Genomic DNA, 25144 nt, shown 5'->3' on the forward strand with positions numbered 1-25144 from the left:
TTGAACACCAAGCCTTTGAGATACCCTACAGTATATCACAGCCACATATTGGAGGTACACAATGAATATCAGCATATCAAAGGCTCTGACAAGTCCTGCAGCAAAGAAAACCATTTGGGTTTTTTTTTCTTATTTTAAAAAATATTTTATTTTATTTAAATTCAATTAATTAACATATAGTGTATTATTAGTTTCAGAGGTAGAGTTCAGTGATTCATCAGTTGCATAGAACACCCAGTGCTCATTACATCATGTGTCCTCCTTAATGCCCATCACCCAATTACCCCATCCCACCACCCACCCTGCTCCAGCAATCCTCAGTTTGTTCCCTATGGTTAAGAGTCTCTTATGGTTTGTCTCCCTCTCTGATTTCATCTTATTTTATTTTTCCCCTCCCTTCCCCTATGATCCTCTGTTTTGTTTCTTAAATTCAACATATGAGTAAAATCATATGGTAATTATCTTTCTCTGATTGACTTATTTCTCTTCCATTTTGCTTTTTTTGACTCCCCATCTCCCATACCTGCCTGATCACCAAACCCTTCCACAGAACACATCTCGGGAAACCCTGGAGTAGAAATGGGGTCCCCTGGAGTAGATTTGGGGTCACCAATTCAAATGCCTATAAAGGCCGGCAGGAAACTTGAAAGCTTGAAGCAGGCCCAAACAAAATGCATCAGGACTTTGCAGTTAGTGCCAAGCCCCTCAAAATTCCTAGCAGCTCTGGGGGTTCAGGTCTCCCTCACAACTGACTCAGGGTTTTCATCCTGACTGATCCTCAACAATCCTGTTGAGAGGGGCAAGTGAAGGAAAGCAAAACATGTTGCTTTGGCATGTTGATTATTTTGAATTAAAGTTACTTAAGAGACAGCAGGTACAAGAAGGACACTCCGCCCCTCCTTTGTGCCCCTGAGAGCAGGAAATAAATCTCCCACCAGAAAGGAACCCTCCCTGTACCAGGAGGCAGAGAGACACCCTTATCACCAGAAAGAGGGAATTCAGGGCCCAGAAGGCTGTATAAACAACCCTTGTTACTTCTTTACTAATTAGCTACCCCAAGCCCAAACCCCTTTCTGTTGTCAATTCTTCACAAATGTATTGTTTCTTTGTCCGAATGGTATAAAAGCTGCCTGCTTTGGTCACTTCTTGGAGCTTCATATCTTTGGGGATCTTGTACATACAAAATTAAATTTGTTTTTCTTCTGTCCATCTGACTTACGTCAATTTAATTATTAGGCCAGCCAAAGAACCTAGAAGGGAAGAAGGAAAAAGTTTTCCTCCCCTACAGTTTTGGTGTCCAACAAGGGGCTCACTCTGGAAGCAGCTGAGAGATTCTGGGACCTCTAGCAAGAGCTAGCAGAAGGCAAAAATTCTGGGGCACCTGGGTGGCTCAGTCCTTAAGCATCTGCCTTCGGCTCAGGGCGTGATCAGGGCGTGATCCTGGCGTTCTGGGATCCAGCCCCACATCAGGCTCCCCTGCTGGGAGCCTGCTTCTTCCTCTCCCACTCCCCCTGCTGTGTTCCCTCTCTCGCTTGCTGTCTCTCTCTCTGTCAAATAAATAAATAAAATCTTTAAAAAAAAAAAAAAGAAGTCAAAAATTCTTAACCACGTGGGTCCCCCAGATCTCTGCCTGCTGGTTCTGGTGAAAGCAAGAGTAGCAAGTCCTTTTCTTTTCTAAATTTAGATTGGGCAGAGAAAATATTTATGTCAACTAGTTCCTTGGGTATAGGGACTCTAGTAAAAATGTGTTATAAGTTATTTTGTTTTCTATTGATCCTCTGACAACCAGAGATCGTCACTGTTTTCTTCTGTCTCTGTCTTTTGTGTCATTTGTCATATGGAGGAGAACCAGAGGTCTCCTTTCCTTTCATCTTATTCTATGTCGTGAGAGCTTGGCTTTGTGATCAGTGAGATACTCTCTCTGGTCTTCACCGGCACGAAGGCGCAGGTCCCACCATGTTTGATAGCCAGCTGAAGAGACTGGGATTCCAAGACACCAAGCCACAAGCAGCATTCTCATTGTTCGACAATGCCAACTCTCAGAGGAATCTGTCGTAAGAGGGTCCCAATCCAACAAAGGCCTTTGTCGTCTCAACCTGCATTGTCTTGGTAGTACTGGAGAAGTCTCATTCCAGTAGCTCCCACCACGGGTCACGAATTAGCAGGTCCGTAACTGGAGACATCTAATGTTCCCATGAAAGACCACAGAGACGCCATTTTTACTACACCATTATTACCACCTATGACCACAAAGGTCTTTGCTTTCTTAGACTAACATGGGGTGAACTTCCTGGATCTTGTAAGGGCTGAATCTTTTGCACCCTCTTTAGGAACCCCACTTATGTCCATGGTTAAGCCATTAAAAGGCTTACTGGTTTGAGTCGCTATTAAGATTAACATAAGATCCTCCTTGTCAATGAGTATGGATTCTTTGACTTGAACAAACTTATATTCACACACACACACAAACTGAGAGCGCTCATTCTAAATACTTGCCTTATCGGTACCTATGGAAAGATCAAAAGAGAAAGACGACACAGAGGCATAGGGTGGCTAGCCTGAAGGACTTTTTCAACCAAATGAAATTACAAAGCCCGTTTTGCCTCCACTTTGAGAGGACCCTACCAAATTTAAAGAAGAGTTAGAAAGACGAGTGGTCACTCACAACCCCACTCATAGGGACCTCGACTGGCTGCCAAGGACCATTCTTCCCACCCGGTGATTATACTATAGTTATCAGACAAGCCAGGCGGCCTCCCTGGGAAAAGCACCCCTCCCCCTCTTCACCAAGAAAACAGATGACTGGACTTTCTCCCAGGCCCTCCTACAAATGATCAGGCAATGCATCAGCTGGAGGAAAATGTTCAGTAACAGGAACAAGAATAGAGCCCCCCCCCCCGCCCCCCGCAAGGTGAGCGGTCCAGAAAGGCCTTTGTTAAACGCTTTAGACAGACTCGTAGACACACTGTTTTACAGCTGGAATCTCTAGGATGTAGAAATTTTCCCATCTCAGTTGGAAATCTCCCTGATAGAAAGAAGCAAATTTAGTTGGATGGGCAGGTCAGCCCCTTGTTATTCAGGCTACAATCCAGTCCTCGGGGAACTGGAAACAAATGTCTTTGTCTTGCAAATCTCTACAAAGCCAGAAATGTGGCTCTAGACACACTTCGAATCCCACCTCTCTTCACCAATCCCCGAACCTCACTTACTCATCTCCGAATGCTCACAGATATTGTAAAAGATCAGGACATTGGAAACAGAATTTATCCTGCACTTAAGAAAAAGTAGGAAAAATGTAAATAGGAATTACTCTAGATCTCTGATAAGAGGCAAACATACCCAAAACTCCTTGGAAAAGACTTCGATACTTTCTCTGTGCCTTTGTGATACAGATTTTCTGCTCGCATCCTCTCTAGGACCTTAAGAGCCATTCTTTGAAATGCAAACTTTAGGGAGAAGTTTTTCATCAGGCGGAGAAAAAAAAGGAACAATTTGAAAATTGGGCTAATGCAAAATCTTGTAGTCTTGCCCACAGATGTCCTTTTTAAAAAGCTTTAGCCATCTGAGTGGGTAAACTTAACTTGTTCCAACTGCCGGAAACACAATTTGGATCCAACTGTTCTATAAACTTGCGAGTTTTGTATTACTGCACCTGACTCCCAGCTAAAATTGTAGGACAATGGCTACAAAGTCTCTGTTTGTGTCCCTCTGTGTATTTACATGTGTCTGTATGCATGCTCTAAATATATGGTATTTTTCCACCTCCAGATGGTATTGCCAAAGTTAATCTGTAAAAGCTCTAATGAGTTGGGGAAACAAGCACTTGGAAGGACAGGGAATACTAAAACTCAGAAATAGGAAAATTAAGCCAATGTTTTTTTTAAGTTCACACTGATCTGCGATAATCTTTGGGAACGAAAAGCTTGTTGAAGCTTGTTGGTTTAATTAAAATAGATGTGCCTTCAGAGTTCTGAGCATTAATTATGATGCAAACATACAACTTTTACTCCACCGTGGTTTACTGGTCAAGTACGTTTACGTTTTCCATTACAAAATTCGTCGGCAGGGAAAAATACCTTGGGATGATGTCTGATTTTGTCTAACGTCTCATGAAGTTTTTGTGGGTAATCTAAAAGTAATAATGTTTAAAACAGGTAATTTAGATAGCTGAATGGGATAAGAATGTTTAAGTAAACTTTTTTTTAATAACTTTTTTTACGTACACTTTTCAACAATAATTGTTTTATACTATGTCTACTTTAAAAAGTTTCCCAAATCTTTTGATAACTCCCACCACTAATTCTGCTAAGTTAAATAATAGAAATTCATTGAATATCAATATCATTTCCAAGTAAAATATTGAACATTAATTACTGAACGTAAGTTTACCAAATTTTGTCTTCCTATTACAGAGGAACTAAAGATATTTTGGTCTGTTAAAGACGTCTTGACAACATTAAAATATTGTACTATTAAAAAAGGCACATGCTTCTAGAAATTATAAAATATATTTATAAATTTGCCAATTTATAGACTGCTGCGGTAACATACAGTTCACCATTGTTTACTTGTTAGTTTTCACTAAAAGTTAAAATGTTTAAGGGTTAAACATTTTAATTAATATATGTAATCACTACTAGAAATAGTAAGGGAAACAACTCTATGCAAAAAAAGCAGGGTGTAGTTTTTTTGGTTAGGAAAGGTTATGAAGTATGGAAGATACATTTAAAAAACAGTTAAAGAAAGGGAGAGAGTGAGAGAATTTTACTTTGTGTGACCTATGTGGCTAAAATCAAATTGTTACTAGAAGGGTTCTAAAAACTAAGCTTTAATATCAATAGTTTGGCTATTATAAAACTAAAACTGCTAATAGGACAAAGTTTTCTTGGACTATTGGTCTGCTCTGATAAGAGATTATAAAAGGTCTTTTTTTTTTTTTTTAGCTCCCCCCCCCATCCTGCCCCTCCTTTTTTTTAACCTTTTAAATTTGTCTTTATTATCAGGCCTTTGATTACCTAAGGAAACTAAGTCTTCTCAATATGAAAAGAGCTAAGTTTTGCTCACAACTATAGAACCTTCTATATTTGCCTTTAAAATCTTTTATTGTCACTTTGGTTAAATAGATAATTAAGTATTGTTTCATTATGCTCTATGATCTTCTTGGCACGCATTCAAGTCTTTTTAATATTGTTCGACAAACTTTCCCCAAATCAAATTCTAAATAAAGTCCTTTTGACCTTAAACTAACTTTGGGATTTTCTAGAGGGTCTCTGGAATATCTGAAACGATTTGTTCTTTCTCTTTTTAAAATAAACAAAAACAATAACAAAACTTAAACTGTGGTGGGAGGGAATTTTAAACTAATTAGACCTATTTGTTATGTTAAATCACATGGGAAGCACTGTCCAAGAAAGCGAAGTCTTCTTTACCATGTATTTGTATAGGTTTATGTTATAAGTGTCCCAGAAACTGTATGAAAGCCCTAGAAATCTGAAATGTCTTAATATAATCTTATCACTTGTAATTCTAGTTATTATCATAAAATGTATGTCACAGAAATAATCAATTATCCTTGTCAATAACATTATAATGAGCTCTAATCAGATCTTTAACCGTAGGCATTTTTAAGTGTTTTGTCAGTTATGTAAGTTCTTGTTTTACTCTGACACTTTTACAAAAGTGTTTCATCTTCAGAAAGAGTCACTGAAAGGCCTCCGACAAGTACTCTAGAGTGTGGGTTTCTGGTAACTTGCAGATCATAACACTGAACTGGGCAAAAACTGGCAGAACTCTAAGGGAAAACTGGATTCATAAAACTGTTAACAAAAGGTCAATACCAACAAAACTTAATTACATGAAACTGAGTTACCTGATAAAGATGATGACGATTATTATGACTTTTTATTTAAAACATTGTTGGATCTTTAATATTTCATTTTTTCCAGACTTTAAAAAAAAAATCTTTTTTCTCTTAAAAAAACCATGACTTACAGCAATTTGGTAAATTATACCTTTGTCGGTAGGATTGAAACATTGACCTTTTTCTCCCTACCTGACGCCTCCAGAATTTGAAAACTCTTAGTGAGTGTTCTTATTTTCACGACAATATAGTTATTTACACAAGTTCAATAAATACCTATTCTCCCAATAACAGGACACAACTGGAAACGTTGGCTATATTAGCAAGGCTTTGACTGGAATGTAATATTTGAGGGAGACGTGCATCGACTCAGATACGACCAGACAGCTTTAAGGAACTAAAGTGGATTCTGTGGAGCCAATAAAGCCCGTTGGAGAAATCAGCCTGGTACCCTGCTTACAGGCTTCCCAGCAGCCTCACCAGGTGAGTAAGGAAAGTTACTTCCCAGCAGGCACAGAAACCTCAGGATATTTGGGGGACTCTGAGAAAAGAGGAATTAACCTAAATCTAGAGTGATTGCAGGTAAAGCCTGATGACACGTCCTTCCTCAGCTTCCTCGCCTCGAGAGGCTTTTAAAAGTCCAATCTGAGATTCCTTAGGAAAAGTTCCAACAAAGCAGATGAAAATATTCTCTATAGTCTGTTGCAAGTTCTTGCTGCATTTATAAATAGTAAGTTAAGTTTATTCAAACTAAACCCATTTTGCAAACAAATTAGTCTTACTTTGATGACCTTTGGTAGTCATGGGGGTAACTGTAGAGAAAAAAAATTGTTTTGATGAAAAATTATAGTACATCCTTTTGGATATCAGATTCTAGTGCTATTAGCTATCAATGAAGTTTTCTTTTCTACCTGTTTCCTCCAATACTTGACTACAACTCTCCAAACTAACGCTCCCAATGTTCTTCTACTCTTCACGTAGAATCACTAAGAATAAAAGCTGCCCTTTTCCCTGAAGCCCTACCCCGTGTGAACAACTTGAGGGAAACTTCAGAGAAATCACCACGACCGCTCATGCAGAGGCAACCCTGTTGCTGTGCGGACCACTCAGTAAAGATCACCAGAGACATTCAAACTGCCAACCGCGGAGATCTGGCAGATTGCCCGTCTGCCCTCACTCCGTCTGAAGATGCTTTGAGCCTGACATCTCGAAACCTTCTCAGCCAGCTGCCTCCAGAACTCAGAAACTGGGATCGTAGTCCGCTCTGGTCACTCACCTTTGGTTTGCTTTTCTTTCCATAAAAATGCCTTATTGAGTACTGATTTCTCACACGACAGAGGCCTCACTTTCGGGTGCCCAGGACCATCCCATCTGCTAAAATGAAACACAACTGCTTAACTGAACTGACCTCTTTTCAAGATTAATCCAATGAAATAATGGAGCACTTCACCAGCCCAGCTTCTAGACTTCAGGTGAAACCGAAGGGGAACAAAACACACCACCCCAAATACGCCGCTTTGGCATGTTGATTATTTTGAATTAAAGTTACTTAAGAGACAGCAGGTACAAGAAGGACACTCCGCCCCTCCTTTGTGCCCCTGAGAGCAGGAAATAAATCTCCCACCAGAAAGGTACCCTCCCTGTACCAGGAGGCAGAGAGACACCCTTATCACCAGAAAGAGGGAATTCAGGGCCCAGAAGGCTGTATAAACAACCCTTGTTACTTCTTTACTAATTAGCTACCCCAAGCCCAAACCCCTTTCTGTTGTCAATTCTTCACAAATGTATTGTTTCTTTGTCCGAATGGTATAAAAGCTGCCTGCTTTGGTCACTTCTTGGAGCTTCATATCTTTGGGGATCTTGTACATACAAAATTAAATTTGTTTTTCTTCTGTCCATCTGACTTACGTCAATTTAATTATTAGGCCAGCCAAAGAACCTAGAAGGGAAGAAGGAAAAAGTTTTCCTCCCCTACATGAGGAAGGGGTCAGCAGCAGACAGCTGGCCCAGGTCACCCAGCAGGTTACTGCTGCAGGCAGGAGACGATGAGGCAGATCGTACTTACTGGGCCCTTACTGGGCCCTTATTATGGGCAGCAGGTCACCTGCATTATCTCCTGTAATTCTCACAAGAACCCTTGAGGAAAGCACTGATGTTATCCCATCTCTAAGAGCAAGAAACTGAGGGTCAAAGAGATTCAGTCACTTGTGTCCAAGGTCACACAGCTAGTCGGAGGTACCGCCCAGAGTTCAACCCTGGCAACCTGAATCCAGAACTCACAGCCTCAGCCCAGCTCTGTCACTCACTAGGCTAGGTCCCCTTGGGGGACAGACTTCACCATTCTGGGCCTCAGTTTGCTCGTCTATAAAACCGGATAATAAAAGACCTGTGTATTAGGCTATTGTGAAGATTAAATTTGCAAATGCACAAAAGCACTTAACCCAGTGCCCAGAAACAGGTGCTCAGTATATGGGACCTATCATTAGATACCATATTCTACTGTGGGAGCTCACACCTGAGCCTCTGGGCTCTGGGCACAGCAGGCTAGAAGCCACCTATGGCTTCCTGGAAATTGGCCTCCGCTGGTCAGTCCCCGAGCACTGCCCCCCCACCTGGCAACACTTCCAAGCTGGGGCTCCTAGGGTGCCCCTTGTAGGGGAGGACTCTGGAAATGGGGGTTCCCAGACCCAGGTTTGACCTGGGTCTCATCCTCTGAGGCCCCTGAAAGGCCATCTCCCCCTCAGAGCCAGGGATAGTCCCAGCTCACCATGGGTCACAGGCCTCTCCCCACTATTGCCCCACAGCCCCAGGTCATGGGGTGGGGAGGCAGGGGCTCTCCAGCCAGGCAGCTGATGTACTCATGACCTTTCCCAGCTCGCTCAACTTTAGAGATGACAATGACTATCCACCCAGAACCCTCCACACTTCCTACAGCCAGTTCATCCATATTAGGTCACAAGACTAGCACCCCCAACCGGAAGGCCGACTGCTCAGGGGTTAGTATGCCCACTTTACAGATGAAGAAGCTGAGGCCCCAACTGGCCCTGGGCAGAGATCTAAGTAGTAGAAAGGGTTCTGGCCCCCGGACCAGGGCTCATGGCTGATCCAGGTTCTAGGCCAGACTCACTGAGGCTAGCTGGGACAGTAGAGGGGAGAACGCTCAGGAGGCTCCCAAGACTCAGGGGAGGGGAGGAAACAGCTAAGGCACAGGCCCTGGGTCTTACTAAGCCACTGTAGACCCTGCAAGTCTTGGGGACGGGAGGAGCATCAGTAATCCTGAGTCTTCCTCTACCCCACCCCACCCCAGCCAGAGAAGGTGGGCACAGTCCTTGCCCAGTGCCCTGGGATGACCCCCACCCAGTCCTCTGCTCTAGCTAGCATGGACACTTCCGGCCAGGCCTGGCCCTGCAGCCCACTGACAGGGAGCCCCCACCTCCCAAGATGGCTCTCTAGCTCCAGACCCCGAGTCAACCATTCACCCTGGGCATTGTCACCCCCACACTGCCCCTACCCAATGTATGTCATCACCCAGAAAGCCTTCCCTCGCCACCTCACCCTCTGCTGACCCCCCACAGGGCCCACTCACCCACATACACCATGCTAAGAACTGGGCCCAGAATTCCCAGTCTGGCCCCCAGCATGTGATGCTGGGTCTTGCACTCAGTAGGTATTCCATAAACATTGCACAAGAGGGAGGCAATCTCTAAGGAAGTGACCCAAATATCTTGACCATGATCTACAGAAAAATATTTGGCCCAGTACACACACACACATACACACAGCACACATATACGCACATGTGAACCTGAAACAGAAAAGCTGCACAAAGCAACACTTGGCCAATAGCATGCAATGCACTGGCTGTTCTCTCTATATCTTCTTTTTCATTGGAAAAAAAAAAAACAAAACAAAACCGTTCATTGAGACCCACTAAGCTGATTTCATGGCCAGAAATTAGGGTCCCGTTAGTGGCCTTGATCCACAGTTCAAATTAGAGCCCTCTAGGGAGATCTGTGTGGCCCCGACTCCCCGCCCAGGACATGACCTTCTGTACAACAGGTGCCTAATAAAGGCACCCATTCATCAGACACTCACTCTGGGCCAGGCCTGTGCTAAGCACCTTGGTATGGTATCTCGGTGTATCCTCACCGTCACCCTAAGCGGTAGGGACCCTTACTACCCTGGTTTTGCACGTGAGGAAACTGAGGCCCAGCGTCACACAGTACATGGCTCAGGCAGAATTCAAAGCCAGATCTGTCTGAATCTGGGGCCCCATTCATAACTCCTGCACCATACCGCGCCCCCAGCTCAGGGTCTGCAGCCCCTCTCTTGACTCCACACACTGGCAGGAAGCTCACTCCAACTCCAATCACGAAAAAGCCATTCCCTGTGTTCACTTCACTCTATGTTAGTTGGCTACTTGACTGGAGACTGGCCCGAGGCCCTCTCGCCTTCACAGGGGCCCTGCTCCCTCCTACCAACCTGCCTCCTCCGGATAAACCCAGGAAAGGGGCTGGGATGGGCGACGGGTCCATTTCAGGGCTCCGGTGGACCATTCTGCGGTTCCTCCCCCTGATACACTGCCCTGAGGCAAGTCACTCACCCCTTCTGTGCCTCCACATCCCCGGCTATGAAATGGGGTAATGACAGTACCCACCCCAAGGGGGGACTCTTGAGGGTTCAAGGGGCTGATGCAGGTCAAGCCCTTGGCACAGTACCTGAAAGGAAGTAAGGCCTGGGAAATGTGAGCGCTTCTTATTATCATCCCCAGTGCCAACTCAAAGCCCTGCCATCAAAAATAATCACACGAACAGCGGGCAGTTTTTTGCTGTCCACAAACATGCTTACGCACCATGGAAAGGTTCACCTGTGCAGAGCGCGGACGTACTGTGTACCAAGAGCGGCCCTGAGCGCTCTATGTCAATTAAGCCTTTTAAGCCCCTGAATGAACCCACACCGTTTACAGATGAGGACACTGAGGCACCAAGAGGCTAAGTGACTTACCAGGATCACTTAGCTGCGGAGTAGCAGGGCTAGGATTCGAACCCAGGGGCACCGGCAGAGTATCTGCTCCCAGTCCCCGAGGCAAGGAGGTACGTACTGTGGCTTGGCTGGCGCCAGGCTACGCACATCGTTACCTCCTCACCAGAGCCTCTAAACAAGCCTGGAGATGTGGAGACCGGGCAGGGGGTGCTGCGGTCACCTGCGTTGCATAGCTCCTCAGAAGTACGGCAGGAGCCAGTGCCTCTGACTCCTGATTTCCCTCGCTTTCCACCATCCCCGTCCCCTGTCCCCCCCAAGCCTGGCCAGGGACCCCTCCTTTGTGCCACCTGCTTCCCCAACCCTGACCCTGCTCAATATCTCCCCTAACCCTCTTCAAAAGCTACCTGGTTGCCAGTGCAGCCCTTGGGGGGGGGGGGGCTCATCCCCACTCACCCGCCTGCCCAGGACACACACACACACACACACACACACACACACACACACACTCCCTCATACCTGGGAGACAGTGGTCCCCTGGAAGGAGCCCCCGGGAAAGCTCAGCTCCTTGGGGGGCCAGAGCCCAGGGCCAGGCCCCTGCCCCAGGCACTGGACCCAGTTTCCTCATTCTCCCCAGTACTGTTTCTCACCCAGCCCCCTGCACCTCAGCCTGAGAGGAAGTTGCACAATCCCCTGGGAGCTGCAAGTGTGGCCGAGGATTACTCACAGTGCAGAGGGAACCGCACGCCCGCCCGGAAGGCCTCGCATACCCACAAGACTACCCGACGCAGACAGGCTCCCAACACGTCTCACCCCATCTCACCTACCCTGGGCTCCAGGACCCCTATAGTGCCCTCCCGCCTCCCAGACTGAGCCTCTGACAGCCACCCCCCCACACTACCCACACAGCCCGGCCTCACAGGGCTTAGGCCATGCTGCCCCTGCACCAAGATGGAGAGGCACAGAGGGGCAAGAATTTTCAGGAACCCTACCAGGTCCAATGCAGGCCTAGCCCTAACCTACACACCCTCCCAGCCCTTCCTGGAGACATGGATCCTCTTAGCCTGAAGCCCTACAGTCCACCACCTTCCTGACTGACCATGTATCTGCCATCTTGGCCTTGGGCCTTCCCAGGGCCTCCAGACACCAGTTCATAGTCTTCCTATACAGCCCACCTTAGAATGGACCCCGAGACCAAGATCACTCTATGAAGTTCTGGGAGGGTATGAGCCGCCACACGATTTTCACCTGTGACAACATGCTCTTGCTACACATGTGATTTCAGAGGTTCCTCAGCCCCCAAAGTACTTCTCTAACAGCCTGTCAAAGAAATGGACATTTCACTAGCGTTTCTTTCTGGTGCCTAAGGAAGGGATTCCCACCTTGGATAGGTAATACTCCTTGTCAAGAAAGGCTGGCAATCACGAAGCCACTGTCAGTCACCTGTCCCTCAGGGTGGATGAGTTCACTGGGCCCTTTCGTGAGAGTATGGTTCGGGAAGGGACAGTGCGGTGGAAAGGTCAGGCAGGCCGTGACTTCTGGAGGAGGCTGGAGATGCCATGGAGGTAAAGTGCACCCCAGAACAGGGAGGTCAGAGAGGCCCCGAGGGCTCTGACCCAGACTCTGACCCAAGCCTAGGCCCTCCCTGGGATAGCAACTCTGGAAGAACACAGAGAGTAAGTAGGAGGCTGGCCTGGGTGTACAAAGCCCCCAAGAATGACCTCTGGCTTCCACCCCTCATGGCCCGGACTTCCAACAGGGCCTCAGATAAAGAATATGACAGGCACCCCTTATCACCCCACATAACCTTGGACTCCCACCCAGCTAAGGACAAAGTCAGAAATGGCTTTACCTGGGCCCCGGGGTTCCCCAGAGAGCCCCTCATTTTTGCTGCCCTCATCAAAAGCCTGGGGCCCTCAGGGCGGTTCCCCCACAGCCCTGAGGCCTGGAATAGCAGGAACCAGGGCCGAGCCCACAGCTGGTCACCTGACACCTCCAGTTCAGCGGACAGGGAGCACAGTCAAGGGGGAGGGGCTGGTACCACAAAGGAAACAAGGAGCAGAGGCCCCTTGGCAGGGATGCTTCCCAAAGTGCCTACACAAGCTCCCTCTCCCTAGTCCTGACAACGGCCTCACGAAGGGGAGGGCACAGCCCGCCCCATACCCTCATTGTCCCTAGGAGGGGACTGAGGCTTCAAGCACTGAAGAGACTTCCCCAAGGCTATGCAGCAAGTTCATGGCAAATCTCAGTCTCCTGGCTCCGCTCCCAGATCAGAGTTTCTCAACCTCAGCACTGACACTCCGGGCCAGACCATGCCTCTTCGGGGGGCTGTCCTGAGCATTTTAGGTGTTCAGCCGCATGCCAGGCTTCTACCTACTAAATGCCGGTAGCATTTCCTGAGTTGTGACAACCAAAAATGTCATCAGACATTGCCAAATGTCCCCTGGAGGCAAAAATCACCACCAGTTGAGAACGACTGCCCGAGGAGACCTTGAAGGACAGGCACCTGCTAATTTGTACGCTATCTGCTGAGGGCTCTAGTCCTAGAGCTTTCCCCCTCCTCTGCCAGACGTGCGGGCAAGAGGACCTTGGTACACTCTGGGCAGAGGCTGCGCCATCAGAGGTCTCCTCTGAAGACCACCTTCCGGCCTCCCAACCTGCGGCCCCTCCCTGGCATTCGGTACTGTCACAGTCTTTCAGCCATGCTGACCGCACACCGCTAATGAGTACAAAATGTCGAGCATCCCCAGTATATGCTTTTCTCATAAATCGCTTATAAATACCGATGTATGAATAGATCACACAGGTCAGCAAACATCCACAAAAACAGATCTATAAAAAAAGATGAGAAGGGGAATGCAAATTATACCCATGATGAGATACTGTGCCACACTCACCAGCAGGGCAGAAGTTAAACAGTCTAGCAATACCAAGTGTTGGCTGGAATATGGAGCAAGAGGATCTCAGGGGCCACTGGTGAGGAATAAATTGGTACGACCACTTAACAAGATATTTATTAAAGGTGGGGCGCCTGGGTGGCTCAGTCGGTTGAGCATCCGACTCTTGATTTCGGCTAAGGTCATGATCTCAGGGTCATGGGATCGAGCCCCGGATCAGGGATCGCGCTCAGCGTGGAGCCTGCTTGGCCCTCTCCCTCTTACACCCTGTGCTCTAGCAATTCCATTCAGGTGTATCGGCACTCTGGAGAAATGTACGCGCCGATGCACCAGGAAATACACCCGAGGATATTCCTACAGGACTGCTCATGGTAGCCAAAAAAGGAAAGCAGCCCCAACGTCCACAAGTAGCAGGGTGGATACAAACATGATGGCAAGTTCATACAGGGGAGCACTGTACAACAGTGCAAACAAACACACGAGAGCTACACGTCATCACCTGGGTGGATCTCACAAGCGAAATGTGGAACGGAAAGAACCTGACACAAAAGAACACATTCAATGTCATGCTAACTGTATCAAATTCAAAATCAGGCAAAAGTAAACTCTNNNNCGATAAAGACTGCAGACATCAGTGGTTCCGTAATAAGGAAAAGCAAGAACTGATGATCAGAAAGACCTCTGGGGGGAAGGGGTTATGACAGAGGCGGGGCACACAAGGTGATTCTGGGGCGCGGCCAACATTCTGTTTCTTCATCTGGGCAGTGGTTACCTGGGTGTTTACGATTACCTACTGCAGCATACATGTATGTTTATGCTCTTATCAGCAGTGATGGTGTATTTCACAATAAAAAGGGGGAGAAAAGGATGGGATATAAAAAAAAAATAGAAACGGAAGTTCTAATATTATCTTCTCACTCCTGGCTTTGAAAACCACTATAATTAGGCCCAACAAACTGGAGGGGAATCTATAGTCAGTCACAGGTCTGGAGTATCTGATGATGCCTGGGGGCTGTCTGTGGAGGGGCTCCCCCAGCTGGCCAGGGGTGGCTACCCCTTGGCCCATCTCCCCACCACCACCTCAGGGTGACCCAGCCACCGCAAGCCCCTGGCTGCTCAAGGGCAAGGGGAGGTGTCAGGGTGGGCACCTTCACACCCATCTCACCCTGCCCTGGGCCATTCTTTGGGCCCGCAACAGCAGGGCTCGTTAGGCTGACACGAGGAAGGTTCAGAGGGATGGGAATGTGGAGGGCAAAGGAAAGAGGGGAGGAGAAAAGGTGCTGAGGGTGGGGGCGGTGCAGAACCACCGCCCCAGATTCCAGGTCAAGTCTTGGGGGCGCAGCAACAGGCAGGCCCAAAGAGGTCTGAGCTGCTGGGCCCAATTTAGTACCTCCCCCGTGGCCCGGGGCTTCCAAATGGCAGGTGGGTGGCCAGCTGCCTTCCCCTGGCCTCCCCTTGCACTGAGCAGCCTCCAGTCTTCCTGAAAGGAAGGACTCTGTCCAGGAGGGAAGCTTCCCGGGTCTGCAGAGGTGACCCCCCGGTAAAAGGATCCAGGGAGCAATAGAGCTGCCCTTTCTGGGGCCCAGAGGGTGGGTAGGGCTGAGCCAAGGTCTCCATGCTGGCACGAGCCCTTTGGTAAGAACTCTCTCCAGACCAAGGAAGAACGCGTTTCAGAGCAAAAGGCCAGGCTTGGACACGTTTCCATTCGTTCATACGTACTTCTGTACTATCTTCCACCAATCCGCCTTTCTCTGTCGTCTGTGGTTCCTGCAATTCCCCGCTGGCCTGTCAGCTTTGAGGGACGAGCTCACTCCCACCCACCCTGCTCAAACGGCACAGCGCTAGGCACCCAGGAGGTGCTCAGTTCATGCCTGCTGCCCCTAATGGTGTCCCAGGCCGTGCGGTGCTGGAGAGGCTCCCTCATGCTCCCCAGGCCTCAGTCCTCCACTCTCCAAAATATGGTGTAGCAGCAGCTAGCTTCTAAGGCTCCCAGCACCACAGCGCCAGCCGGCCCACAGCAGAGCCAGCTGCACCCCGCTGCAGGGGCAGCTGAGAGCACACCTGGCCAGAGCCGGGAGGGGACAACAGGCAACAGGGGCTGGACAGGATAGTGTGTCACCTCCTGGCCACTCTGTACCTCTCAGGGACTGCAGGGGGGGCTGGGGCAGGTGCTGTCCCCAAACCAATTATAAACAAGGCAGAGGACAGGCTGTGACTTCCCTTGGCAAACAAGAGAAAATAAACCGAAGCCCCACCCCATAGACCCACTGGTAGAACTGGGGTGGGGGGGGATGCGGGGGGATGCTGGCAAACTCTCTACAGGAAGGGACAGACTGTCAGCCCTAAACCAGAGTGAAGCTGGACCTGGATCCTGGGGAGAACAGGTGGCGGGGGGGGCGGGCGGGGGAGAGACAGGGAGCTTCTCCTTGTCCAGCTGTGTACCCGACCCTGAGTATTAGATAGTGAAGCTGATACCCTGCCTGCAGGGCAGAGAACCGTTGTGTCCTCATTTCTGGGCACTTGATGGGGGCTCAATTCACACTCATGCCCTCACTCCGCAAAAATTTACTGAGCGCCCACTGGGTCCCCAGGCTCTCTTCTGGGCCCTGGGGGACACAGGAGCACACAAAACAGATCCAACCTCAGGGCTCCGGGTGCTGGCGCTGGAGTGTTCCGTTCACCTGTTGACTGATCAGCTCAGGCGCCAAGCCCCCCCTGCCACCCCCCTGCAGGGCCGAAGACCCTGGCACCACCTCTTCTCACCTCCCAGCACGACTCCTCCAGCTTCCAAGGAAGGATCCACCCCAAGAGTCCAGAGGTGAGCCCCCAAGGTGGCCCGACTATCTGCTGCCCTCAAGGCCCAGGACCTCCTAGAAGATGATGGAGACACACCTGCATTCCCACAGTGACACCCCCCTGCCAACATCTCTAGTCTGGGTGAGGAAGGAGAAGGGCACAGTTGCTTTCTGTGCACATTTCATCATTTTTATTAGTCATAAGAAACACAATTCAAGCACTGATGCCGTACTTGCCCACCACGGGGTAGGCAGGTAAAGTCACACGGTGGGTCTTTCTACAGCCTACTTCAACAGAGCCAAGGGCCCCCCTAATCCAGCAATGCCACCCTGGCTCCAAGCACTTTCGCAGGCGCTTTAGATCCTGCCCCGCGTTCTGATGCCTCTTGGGGACAGCACTGTCCTTTGGTGTCCACCTCATCTCACCTTGTTCAAGCATCAAATATTTCCTGAGCACACGTCCCAGAGGGCGGTGCCGAGACTGCAAGGCCGGACCGAGGTCAGTTTAACAGGAGGTGGGGGTAAGAGCCAGGGAGGGGAAGGGAGGCTGATGATCCCAGGGATTAGGAGTCACCAAATGGTTTCACAGTGGTCCCCACCCCTTGGGACCTGGCTTCAGAAAGAAGACAGGCCTAAGAGACCCAAAGCAATCAGAGACCCGGGAGACAGAAAGCTCTTGCTTGGGAAGCCGCGAAGCAGTGAGTAGTTCTCAAAGCGTGGTCTGGGGACCAGCGGCATTAGCATCACCTGAGAACTCACCCAAAATACAAATTCCAGACCTACTAGAATTTGCAGCCCTACGGATTCTGGACCTACTCAGTCAGGAACCCGGGGGTAAAGCCCTAGCAATTCCAGGTGATTCTGATGCCCACGCAAGTTTGAGAGTCTCTGCCCTGGAGAAAGGGCATCAAAGTCATTTGGGGACTTTTTAACATATTGACGCCTAGGCTCCTCTTTCAAGATTCAGACGCACTGGTAGGTTGTTTTTGGTTTTTTTTGTTTTTGTTTTTTTTTAAGTAAGCTCTACGCCCTATGTAGGGCTTGAACTCACGACCCCAAGATCAAGCACTGCATGCTCTACCAAGTGAGCCCACCAGGAGCTCCCAATGTACCAGCATTTTTTAAGAGCTCCCCAGGCGATCATAATATCCAGTGACGGCTACAGTCAGATGGAACAATCTTCCAGGCTCCCAGGAAGGTACGCCTTGATGGACAGAGGACCTGGTTAGAGGGAGGGGCGCAGAGGAGGGGGTGCCAGGAGAAGGGACGAGCATGAGCAAGGACTGGGAGGAGGAAATATGGACCATGGATTTCTGGAAAACCTGCTGGAATTTTGGATTAATCCCCACAGCATCACATTTTACTTTGGGGTCTCCATTATTGGGATAAAAGCCAACAAAGAGGCCTGCCCCCAGGAAGCTGGACTGGAGGAAGAGGGGTTGCGGGTCCTGAGACCTCCTTTCTCCTCCTCCTCATGCCCACACCTAAGAGCCAGGGAAAGAAAACCGTGAGGACTCTGCCCCTCTCTGGTGACCTCTGCTGTCACCCACTGCTGCACGTCCCACAGCAAAGCACTGAAGTCCCAGATCCTGCCCTATGGCTGGGATATTACCTCTGCCTTCACTCACACCGCAGCCAGGCGTCTGCACCTCGGTGCAGAGAGGAGGAGGGGCGGGCAGCAGAAGCGTGGAGGAAAGCCATGGGTCAGGGGTGGGTAGTAAGGGGCCAGGCCAGATGCTACCCAAGCAATCCCCAGGGGCGGGGCGGGGCAGGGCAGGGGCGGTAGAGATGCTGCAAGCATGGTCAGGTTCCCTATGAGATCTTGTTAAGCGCAGGGACTGGGCTGGGCTGGGCGTGGTCACCAGGGAATGATGGGGGCTGTGGCCACAGACGCTGCAAAGCCCCCTGTGAGGCATTTCTTTCCAGGCTGTTAGATGAGCAGGGGGTTCCTGTTTGCAACCCATCAGTCTTTTTTTTCTTCGCTAGAGCTCTCTATCCTCTATTTCCTCACTTGGAAATGAGAAATAAAGAAATAAATGAGTTGTAAGCGTCCATTATGATTAATAACTAACATTTTGGAGCACGACACTATTCTAGGTCTCATATATGCAGCATGTGTCCAAATACTCAGCACAGATGGGGCGCCTGGGTGACTCAGTCAGTTAAACGTCTGACTCTTGATTTCGGCTCAGGTCCTGATCTCAGGGTCCTAGAACTGAGTCCCGAGTCGGGCTCTGAGCTCAACGCAGAATCTGCTTGGAATTCTCTCTCTCACTCTGTCCCTCCCCCCGCTTCAGCTATCCTTAAAATAAATGAATAAAATCTTAAAAAACATCTCTTAGCCCTCTCTGCAGCACTAGTAAGCAGGTGCTAGCATAATCCTTGCTTTGTAGAGGTGCAAACGGAGCCACCGGCAGGGTGAAGCAGCTTGCCTGGGGTCACACAGCTAGGAAGTGACAGAGGTGGGATTCCAAGCCAAAGCAGCCCGGCCCTGGAGCTCCTGTTCTCAACAATCTCCGGGCGACGGCGACGTGGCACTTAGCTCAGAGCTCAGCACATGCTGGCTCTGACTATGTCCCAAGAGAAACTGGCTGGTCGCACTGCCCAGGCCAGCCTTGAGCTCAAGCTCTATGGAGTAGACTTCAGCAGTGCCCCCCAAGCCACTGCTCCCCGTAGCACACGCGCCTCCCTTTGGGGAGCCCCTCCTGTCCGGGTGCCTTTGCCAGAGATGGGTAGAAGGTTCACACTGGAGGGGACCCCACAGGTGATCTAGGTTCCCAGCCATGGAAAAAGAGGCTGACAGAAGGGGGGACCTGCCGCAGCCATCCAGGCTGGCCGCGAGAGGACTCCTGCGTTCTCGAGACTTCGCTGCTGGTTCTCACTCAGTAGCTGCCACAGCCTTTCCCCCACATCTGAGTAAACAAGTGCCGAGTGAGGGCTGCACGATAAGTTAATGTGTGAGGTTTCCAAGGAGACCCAGGGAGCCTTGTCTGAGCTCCTCTCCTCCCTCCGGGGGGTGGGGGGGCGGTCAGGAGAGTCCTCAGCAGAGGTCCTTTGGTCACCTGTGTCAGCAGTTCAAAAGAGCAGCCAGGACACAGGTGTGGTCCTGGGGCAGAGGCCTCAGCGAGTTCCCACCTACCACTCGGAACACGAGACCCTGCATGGGTAAAAGAAGGTTCCCAACCCCCACCTGCCCACCGTTTAGGAGAGAACTCCTGAGAAACCCTGAGTGGCCTTCTTGAGAGATTCAGAACATGGATTTTGGAGGCAGTTGGACCTAGGTTAGAGTCCTTACCACTTCCAGGCTGTGTGACTTCTGGCAACTTGCTTAACTTCTCTGAATCTGGATAATGAAAAGAATCATTCCTACTTTACTCTAAAGAGTAAATATACAATAAATGTTGGCAACTATTATTTATAACTAAATTTTCTTATAATGTTGTTCTGTTATAGCATAGAGAGACTAGGTGAATATTCCATTAATATAGTATCGTGTGGTTATACTCTCACAGACACACACATAGACAATTCATCTACACACAGGTACCTAGATACCTATCATCTCATAACTACACACACAAACTCCGACCAGTTACACACGCCCCACAGTGAAACACAGAGCAACACTATGGACTCACCATGTACCAGACACCACTCCACCCTGAATCCTCACAACAGCCTAGAAGGAGTGCACCTTTTTCTCTCTCTTTTTTCAGAGGAAGATAGAGACGTTATATACATATCCACTTGCCGCATCCTGGGGTGTGGACACTTCGGGCAGCTCGAGAAATCCTGACCACCCTCCCTCTGTATCAGAGGAGGTCAACCCAATTTCCACGGTCATCTCCAGGGCAGCCCCAAGCTGGGCCCCAAGTGCTGACTGCCCTCCATCCCTAGGACAAAGGCCCAACCTGACATTCATGCCAGCTGCGGTTGGGGAAACCCCTGCTGCCTGCTGCCGGCAGAAACCAAGTTGACTTTGAAAAGGAAGAGACAGAAGCCAGGGGGTGGTTGGGCCACTCCCTGTGGGGGCAGGTGCTAAGTAACTCTATAAACTCCAGCTAATGATACAATTACAGCCATAAACAAAGCCCCAAGAGGGGTCAGGGCCAGAAGCCAGACCCTCAAAGGACAGCGAGTCCTGAAGGGTGGGAGGCCCCTCCTACCAACTTTCCAGCCCTGAGGCTCCAAGGGGGCCTGACTGGCATTGGAGGTGGGCACTGGGTATCCCCACCATTCCAGGCTCCTGGATGGGCTCCTGCCTGCCCCTGCCCACCCCCTGTCTACCTCTGACTGTGAGTCACCCAGCCCTCAGCCCTCACCAGACCAGCTGGTTCTCCATGGATTTGGTGCTCACCTGAGAGGATGTCCCCTGCCCCATGCCCTGCACCACTTCCAGGGGACAGGATTCCAATTTGTCTGCCCCTCCCAGAGCTGAGTTGCGGGCAAAATAGCACTGCAGCTGTAACAGGCCTTGTAAACTGTAAGCAGTATCAGCTCGCTTCCAGAGAAGCAGAGCACAGAGACACGCAAACAGCCTTTCATTCACTCTTTCCGGTTCCTAACTCGCCCACCCCAGCAGACAGGGGGCAGGCACAAAGAAGGGGACCAACTGAATTGCTCTTTTCCTATGGCTGGGGAAACTGAGGCATGGTACTAGCATACCAGCAAACTACGACGCAGGGCTCTCCCCTTCCGCTGTGCCTAAGACCGGCCTTTATTGCTGGCATCTCTCCCCCAGACTGTTACCTGCCTGAGGGCAGGGCCTGGAGGCTATCCACCAGACTGGGCACAGAGAGGGCCTCAGAACAAACAGGCTAAGGAGCCAGGAACTACGTTCTGATATGAGCCAACTGCATCTGGCCGCGCAAGAGGAAACCAGAGCTACCTCCCCCCCCACCCCCCCACCCCCACCCTCCCGCCAAGAAATGCCAGGTCTTCGGCCAGTGGAATCTTGGACTAGGCGGGTGGGTGCAGGGGCCTAAGACCACATCTGAGAAGTAATACTAAGGGCCTGCACAGACCTTGCCCCTTCCCTGCTCGACTAAGACCCCCTCACTCAGGGTGGGGCCTGGGCGGTCATTAATTGACACTTCCCAGCGGGCGTAAAGCCAAAGGAAGCACTGCGCTCAAGTCTAGACGAGAAACTGTCTGCGCCGAACCGTCCCCAGAACAGACAAGCGAGAGAATCCCGGGTGGAGCAGACTGGGTTGGGAAGGACTCCGCGGTGAGCGGCGGCCAGGGAAGGTGGAGGGGGAGCTCGGGGCCGCGAGGGCGCGCGTGCAGAGGAGCCGCGCCCGCCCGCCCGCTCGCCCTCCCTCCTTCCCCCTCGGCGCCGGGCTGGGGCGCGCCAGGCTGCTGCGGCGCGAACCTGCTCGCGCAAACCGGAGCGGCTCGGGGCAGCCGCGCGTGAAGCCAGAACCCCCGGCCCGCACGGGGCCGAGGGGCGGGGACGGAGCTGGCATCAACCCGCTCCCTTCGAGAAGGGAGGTGCACGCGCAGCGCCCCCGTGGCTGACCCGGGTTCGGGGAGGTGGGGAGAAGACAGAGCGCGGACTTCGGGGGCGGGACGGCAAGGGGTTGGGCGGTACGAACTCCTGGAATAAGGGGAAGGGGGCGTGTTTTCCGGGATTCGAGACTAAGAAGGTGGGGGGTACTTAGGGGCGGGCAGATGGGTGGGAGCTCGGGGGAGCCGAAGGAGGGGGGCGCGAAGGGTGAGCTCTGGGTTAGGGTTCCCAGAGGTCGTGGAATCATGCAAAGGGGAGAAAAAGACTGAGCTCAGGGATACCAGGGGACGCGGGCACCGGCCGCTTCTCAAGACCCTGAGGGGGAGGAAGAGACGGGAAGGGAGGGTGGGATAGTACTTCCACCCGCCACCCTCCAGCAGCCCAGCCCCGGGGGCGTGGCGCCGCCCAAGCCCTCCCACTCCCCGGGACCATCCAGGTTGGGCCTGGCCGGGCCGGACTCGGCCCCCGCACACCTCCCGGGCCTCCGGCGCCCTCCCCCGTACCACCCGCCCCAGCCGCCTCCGGTGGAGAAGGAGTAGGCGCAAGGCCCACACGTCCCTCAAAGTTGTTGCAAGTTCACTCCCACGCCTCCCGCCCCTTCGACTCCCGGCTCCCGAGCCGGGAAGGCCCATGCCCGCCCCGGCCCCTCCCGCCTGGTTACATAAGGTCGCAGAGAAGCCGCCCCCGGCCCGGGCCTGCAGTGAGGGGCCGGAGGGGCTCCCGCGCTCCGCAGGCAGCGCCGCTCCGGCCATGTGCCGAACGTCCCGGACTAGACGGACAGCGGAGCGGGTGGCGGCACGGCACACATACTCCCTCTCCCCTCTTCAGCCGGCACCCCCATCCACCCACCTGTCTCCCGCTCCCACAATGGGGGCGGGGGAGCCTGGGTCCGGGGTTCCGGGCCCTCTGCGCACCCCTTGCCCCCAGGTCCCGCTCACCTAGCTCTGAAGGTCAATCCGTCCGCCGCCCGTCCCCCGCGGCTCTGGCAACTTGTCCCAAGTTCAGGTGTCCGGCCCGCGAGCTGCGCCTGCCGCCCCCTCCCGGACTCCTCCTGCTCCGCGCCACTGGGGAGGCCCGCCCCGTCCGCCCTTCCAGCTGCCGTCGGCGCCGCCGCCGCCGCCGCGGCTCCCTAGGTCCAGCCCGCAGCCGCCGCCTCCGCTGTCACCGAGCCCCGCGCCCGGCGCTGGGGCTCCCGCTGTCAATCCGCACCCACTTCCCGCCGCGCCCGGCAGAGGGCAGCACACGCCCCCGCGGTCCGCCCCGCCCTGCCCCGCCCCTCGCGGGCCCACCGCGGCGCCCGCGGGGAAATGTAGTCCCTCCCGTCGGCCCCGCCAGGAACGCCGGGATTTGTAGTCCCACTCTGTGGGCCCTGGCCTATGTACATGGACGTGGCTTTTGACTTAGAACTTATGTTCCACTTCGTTTCTGTCCCTTCTGAACGCTTTTTTTCCTCCTCCTCTCCTCCTCCTCCTCCCCTCCTCCCCTCCTCCCCTCCTCCTCCTCCCCTCCTCCCCTCCTCCTCCTCTCCTCCCCTCTCCTCCTCCTCCTCCCCTCTCCTCCTCCTCCTCCCCTCTCCTCCTCCTCCTCCTCCCTTCTCCTCCTCCTCCTCCCCTCCTCCCCTCCTCCCCTCCTCCTCCTCCCTCCCTCCCCTCCTCCTCCTCCTCCTCCCCTCTCCTCCTCCTCCTCCCCTCTCCTCCTCCTCCTGCCCTCCTTCCCTCCTCCCCTCCTCCCCTCCTCTTCCTCTCCCCCCCCCCTCCCCCCCCCCCCCCCCCCCCCCCCCCCAACACCCTCCTCCTCTCCTCCTCTCCCTCTCCTCCTCCTCCTCTCCTCCTCTCCTCCTCCTCCTCTCCTCCTCCACCTCCTCTCTTCCTTCTTCTTCTTCAAGATGTTACAAACTACAGCTCACTATGATATACCCTGTGGTCTCTCTGACCCCAAGGGGAGGCCTGCAGCACGTTATCTTTCTGGGAGTCTAGGAAAGATGTAGGGTCCCAGATGGTGCGCTGTTGCTATAGAAACTACTACGTGGCAGGGGTGCCTGGGTGGCTCAGTCGTTAAGCATCTGCCTTCCGGCTCAGGGCATGATCCCAGAGTCCTGGGATCGAGCCCCGCATCGGGCTCCCTGCTCCGCTGGGAGCCTGCTTCTTCCTCTCCCACTCCCCCTGCTTGTGTTCCCTCTCTCGCTGGCTGTCTATCTCTCTCTCTCAAGTAAATAAATAAATAAATCTTTAAAAAAATTCTTTAAAAAAAAAAAAAGAAACTACTACGTGGCAAACCTCAGTTTCCCTCGTGTTTTGGAATGGAATGCCAAACTTGGACCTTGTATTTCACCCCTGCCCCTGAACATAAGGAGCAAGGTTGGGGGTCAGACTAGTGAAGGACAGGGTGACAGAAATGTGTACAAGGAGCCTACCACTCTCCCATTATGGTTTTCCAATAATACCCCTCCTCAAGCCCCGTCAGTCCTAGCTTTCTCCCCCATGGGGCAGAGGGCTCTAGGTGAAAATATGATCAGCTTCATTCAGCCCAGGCCTTCTGAAGGCCTCCTGGAAATAGGTTCTGGGAGCATCACCCCCCTCCTGGAGGGACCCATGACTGTCACAAGGGTACCAGGCATCTAGCATTTCTCAGAAGCTCCTAGTGCAAACTTGATCATAGGTGAGGAGATGAAGGCCTAGGTGTGGGAGGATGGACACAGTGCTAATGGACTTGCCTGGGGTGATTCTGCTGGTCATTCGGTCCATTAGGTCGGCAGAGCATTTCGGGTTGTGGCAGTAGGGCCCCTTGGCCCATCACAAAGGAATGCCTGCCTCAATGTCACTACCACTAGCAGAGAGAAGCTGTGGAGAGTCTCCAAGCTCTGAGGGGTACAGGGCCCCTCCCCAGGCCCTACCTTATGCCTGAGTGACACCCCTCCCCGCCCCCACAAACCTTCTAGCCCCTGAGGGAGAACACGGTCCAGCAGAGGCACATCTGCCCCTGACTCCCACCCTCCCCTCCCATTCCCTGTGACCAGGAGCAGCCTTATAGGCCACAACTGCCTCGAAAAACAACACGCTGGCCAACATGGAGAAGAACTATTTATTACGACAGAAAGCCCAGGAGC

General features: G+C 51.7%; 1 protein-coding gene across 4 annotated transcripts in view; it reads right to left on the reverse strand.

Annotated features, from left to right (window-relative positions):
- The window catches only part of TFEB (transcription factor EB), a 54257-nt gene extending 31146 nt beyond the window's left edge, over window positions 1-23111 (reverse strand). The window contains exons 1-2 of one of the 4 annotated variants that reach the window (XM_040643457.1): window positions 11360-11481; window positions 7137-7234 (exon numbers count right to left, since the gene is read on the reverse strand). In XM_040643457.1, the coding sequence (XP_040499391.1) occupies window positions 7137-7159 (23 nt within the window). In that variant the 5' untranslated portion in view covers window positions 7160-7234; window positions 11360-11481. Of the gene's footprint in view, window positions 1-7136; window positions 7235-11359; window positions 11498-22976 lie in introns of those variants that run through there. The other 3 variants (XM_040643458.1, XM_040643461.1, XM_040643459.1) reach the window with 3 other exon arrangements.
- Window positions 23112-25144: the final 2033 nt, after the last annotated feature.

The sequence above is a fragment of the Ursus maritimus genome, unplaced genomic scaffold (genome assembly GCF_017311325.1).
Source record: "Ursus maritimus isolate PB19 unplaced genomic scaffold, ASM1731132v1 scaffold_29, whole genome shotgun sequence".
Taxonomy (NCBI): Eukaryota; Metazoa; Chordata; class Mammalia; order Carnivora; family Ursidae; genus Ursus; species Ursus maritimus.